This window comes from Zeugodacus cucurbitae, chromosome 4 (genome assembly GCF_028554725.1).
Source record: "Zeugodacus cucurbitae isolate PBARC_wt_2022May chromosome 4, idZeuCucr1.2, whole genome shotgun sequence".
Taxonomy (NCBI): Eukaryota; Metazoa; Arthropoda; class Insecta; order Diptera; family Tephritidae; genus Zeugodacus; species Zeugodacus cucurbitae.
The window spans coordinates 51,154,307-51,158,598 of NC_071669.1; the positions used below are offsets into that span (position 1 = coordinate 51,154,307).

Here is a 4,292-nt window from a genome sequence, read left to right on the forward strand (position 1 = left end):
GAGTTTAAAGGGAGTAACACTATCTACCAGTGAGTATTTGTTGGATGATTTATTTATAAATGTTTTTATCAGCCATAAACGAATAGCATAAGAAAGACTAGAGAGGGAGCGCTTTACTGATAAATATATACATACAACCAGAGGTATCAAAAGAGGTAGCTGAAATTGAAGAGAGCGAATAGTAGATAGTTAACCGGCGTTAGTTGTGACCGCACTTCAGTATTCATCGCGATTCAGTTTTATTAGTTGCCGCTGAACAGGCGATCGAGCAGGTTGTCTTCTTTGCTTTGGCTACAGCTTTCTTGCTTTACGCAATTATTTTCAGTGACTTTCAGACGCAGCGTGTGAATTTAGTAAACAATTCTGTTAGTGAGTTTGTTGTGAATCAAAGCGGAACAATGACGAGTTTTGTAAACATACCAGAAGGAAGCGATTTCCCATTGGAGAATCTACCATACGGCGTATTCTCAACTAAATCGAATGTGAGTATATATACATAAAGGGGCTTAAGTGACATATTATTTCATTAAAATTTGGAATATTTTTTTGGCTCATAACTTTATATAACGGATCAAGCTTCCGAACTGGAAAGCAGCTCATTCTAGTTCAACTGGTTTCTCTATTTTGTAGGCGAGCTTAGAAATTTAACTAATACAAAATTTAGATTTTATGCAAAGCAACGCGATTTTGATTTTTATTACCATAAATTAGTGAGAAACTAGTTTGAACACGGGATAAATGGTCCACTTGTCGCTGCCGCTGAGACCGGCTTGTGCGACACTCGTTCATTGTTTTTGTGTTGCCTTGTGATAAACCAAACGTCTTCAGCTATAAAATAAAAAACAAAAACAAAACAAGCAATTAAAAATATTTGTTTCTTGCAGCCCCGCAAACGCGTCGGTGTCGCCATCGGCCAACATGTGCTCGATCTTGCTGGCGTAGCGCAACTTTATCCACCCGAAGTACAGGTAAGCCACCAGGGTTAACACTATATTTGCTGTTATATTTTGCAATTAATTACACCTTACTTCATACAGGATGCACTCAACTCAGATTCGTTGAACCTGCTAATGAGTCTCGGTCACACAGCATGGAATGTGGTACGCACACGCACACGCGAGTTGCTGCTGAAGGGTTCAACACTCGAGGAGAATCTCGTGCTGGCACAGAAGTAGGTGCCTTACCTTAACCCAGCTATCCAAAAACTTCTTTTAAACATTTATTAATATCTCTCACAGCGTGCTTATTCCTCAAACTGAGATCACGTTGCATCTGCCTGCCAACATCGGTGACTACACCGATTTCTATTCATCCATACATCATGCCACCAATGTGGGTATTATGTTCCGCGGTAAGGAAAATGCGCTGATGCCAAATTGGCGCCATATACCGGTAGGTTATCATGGACGCGCCAGCTCTGTAGTGGTCTCTGGCACACCGATACACCGCCCGTTAGGTCAAACTCTACCTGTGGATGGTCAGCCACCGGTTTTCGGCCCATGCAAGCTGATGGACTTTGAGTTGGAAGTCGCTTTCTTCGTTGGTGGTCCGGGAAATCAATTGGGTGAACGCATTTCAGCTGAAGATGCTTGGAAGAATGTCTTTGGTTTTACGCTGATGAATGATTGGAGCGCACGTGACATACAGAAATGGGAGTATGTGCCTTTGGGTCCGTTCACTGCGAAGAATTTGGGCACCACCATTTCACCATGGGTTGTGCCTGTGGCGGCTTTGGAACCTTTTTTGGTGGACAACTTCCCACAAGAACCGGAAGTGTTCCCATATTTGAAGCATGAACGCCCATTTAACTTCGATATAAATTTGGAGGTTTCATTGAAACGTAAGTTGCTGCATTCTTTCATTTCTTCAATCTTTATTAAAATCTATTCTTTCTACCACTTCAGCCGAAGGTGGCGCTGAGTCTGTGATCAGCAAGTCGAACTACAAATATTTGTACTGGACTGCTCTGCAGCAGATCGCTCATCACACTGTTACCGGCTGCAATGTGCGTCCCGGTGATTTGATGGCGTCGGGCACCATAAGTGGTGAAACGGAAGACTCTTACGGCTCCATGTTAGAGCTGAGCTGGCGTGGTTCGAAGACTGTGAATTTGGAGAGCGGCGCTACCAGAAAATTCTTGCAAGATGGCGATGAGCTTATTATTCGTGGTCACTGTGAACGCAATGGTGTTCGTATTGGTTTTGGTGACTGTGCCGGAAAGGTCTTACCTGTTATACCACTTTAAAGCGTGAATTCCTACTCATTTACTTAATTTGTGTTTGTATTTTTTTATAAATTCTTTTTTACTATAAATCATAAATAGTAGTTAAAGAAATATTGTGTAATTGTTTGTGTAAGAAGACGTAGATTTTAGTATATGTGAAAGGGAATAGAAGTCGCACTAGATTTTGTTCTGTTGATGTTTGAAACATTATAAGAAAAATATCTCAGGACAAGAATAATGAAATGACAATATCCGTGAGATTCCGATCAGCTTTGGTCCAAACAAGCGAATCTATAATGCTCTCCATTTATAATGACAATATCTTTAAAATTACACTCCGATGTTTCTGAAGTCTGTAGACCCGAAGCTGATCAACTTAATACTTTGTATGCTTCATCTGAGTTGTTGATCAATGGTCGTTCTCGTTGAACTCCTGGCTCAGTTGATTCTTGTACCGGATCTGAAAGCTCGTACAGAGAGTTCGTAAATTCACTACCACGATATTAGTTAAATTACCGATCTGCTGTTTCTTCGTCGGCAGACTTCAGTTTATTGACGGTTTAGAAGCTCTTCACAACCATAAGAGCTCTTCCAAGGATCAAATCTCTAGATACCTTAGATATTTGGGCCTTAAGTGGGTAATCGATAGATTTGGATAATTCTAAGATCTTAGTCAACATCCGATCAGACGACTCTTGGGGTTTATGGTCCTCTGAACATTGGTAACGACGAATACCGCAGACGATGGAACGATGAGCTGTACGATTTATACGACGACATTGACATAGTTAAGCGAATAAAAAGACAGCTGGCTGACAGCAGCTCTGAAAGTGTTCGATGCAGTACTCGTTGAAGGAAGCAGCGTAGAAGGACGACCTCAACTCCGTTGAAAATACCAAGTGGAAAGTGACCTGGCTTCACTTTGTTTTTCCGGTTCTGATGGATTCGGCTATATTCACTTAAAGCGGCTCCTACGCCAAATATATATATATAAAATCTCAGTACTAATTAATGGCATAATTGAAGTCTATAAAATATCAAATTCCGAAGAAGCGTTTGATCCAATTTGTCTATACCTATGGGTTTAGGGAAATTGTGAACTTTTCTGGAAACTATATCAAACGATCTAACAACTGAGATTTTGAGGATTTATGCACTCGCATAGTTTATTGCTCGGGTCAAAACCTATGGAGATGAATGTTACAAGCATTTCTTAATTTTTTTCATATATAACACAGCCTCACAAAAAAAATGGTTGAGATGTTTTTGAAATCGCTGAATCCGAAACCGAGGTCCATTCAACATTATCAGATCAGGGCTTTGACATAACCCAAGAAACCAATATGGCGGAATTTTATTAAAATTCATCGGATTAGCTCGAAACTCTCTACTCGACGGGTTTCGGGGCGCGAATTACGAATCCGTTATCGGGTTTTCAAAATTCAAAATGGCGAATACAACATGGCAAACTTTTTTTCTTCGGATTCACTTGAAACTCGTTACTAAATTGTTTTCACGGTCGCTATTCACGAATTTAGCGTTACTTTTTAAAAATTAAAAATGGCGAAACAATTAGGCGAACACAATTTACAAATAAATTTATATAGAATCACTTTTTTTTGTGGATGTGTTATTTTCGATATCCAAATTAATTTCTGTAGGAATTCAATTCGAGTTGCAAGAGCAATAGGTTCATTTCATAAAACACTTTACGTAAAACAAACTTTTCATCTTGAATATGTCACTTTGCTTAGCAAAAGCTCTAAAGCGCGCTTGCAACTTTTTTGTTACCAAAATCTAACTAAAGACAGGGTGACCACGATGTGCTACATTATACAGACTAAAACACTTTCTGAATGACATTTGTAGCGCAGAGTATTACAAAGTATCTGATAGATGTTTTCGCAGCGTAAATTGAGTAGTACAAGTGAAGAGAGCGCAAGAGAGCGCACATGATTGGATACTGCGCCTGCTCACAACACAGCACCCCCCTCCGCAACGGCGTTTGGTAAATTGACTTGAGCAAAGTAACGAGCGAATTCCGTTGGCTATTCAACTCCAGCACCAA

General features: G+C 40.1%; 1 protein-coding gene across 1 annotated transcript; it reads left to right on the forward strand.

Annotated features, from left to right (window-relative positions):
- Positions 1 to 223: 223 nt before the first annotated feature.
- LOC105210437 (fumarylacetoacetase) lies at positions 224 to 2,335 on the forward strand. Its single transcript, XM_011181394.3, has 5 exons — positions 224 to 482; positions 885 to 968; positions 1,038 to 1,171; positions 1,239 to 1,840; positions 1,905 to 2,335. Exons 1-5 carry the CDS (start codon positions 399 to 401, stop codon positions 2,243 to 2,245), a joined length of 1,245 nt encoding a protein of 414 aa, XP_011179696.2. The 5' UTR covers positions 224 to 398; the 3' UTR covers positions 2,246 to 2,335.
- The last annotated feature ends 1,957 nt before the right edge of the window (positions 2,336 to 4,292 follow it).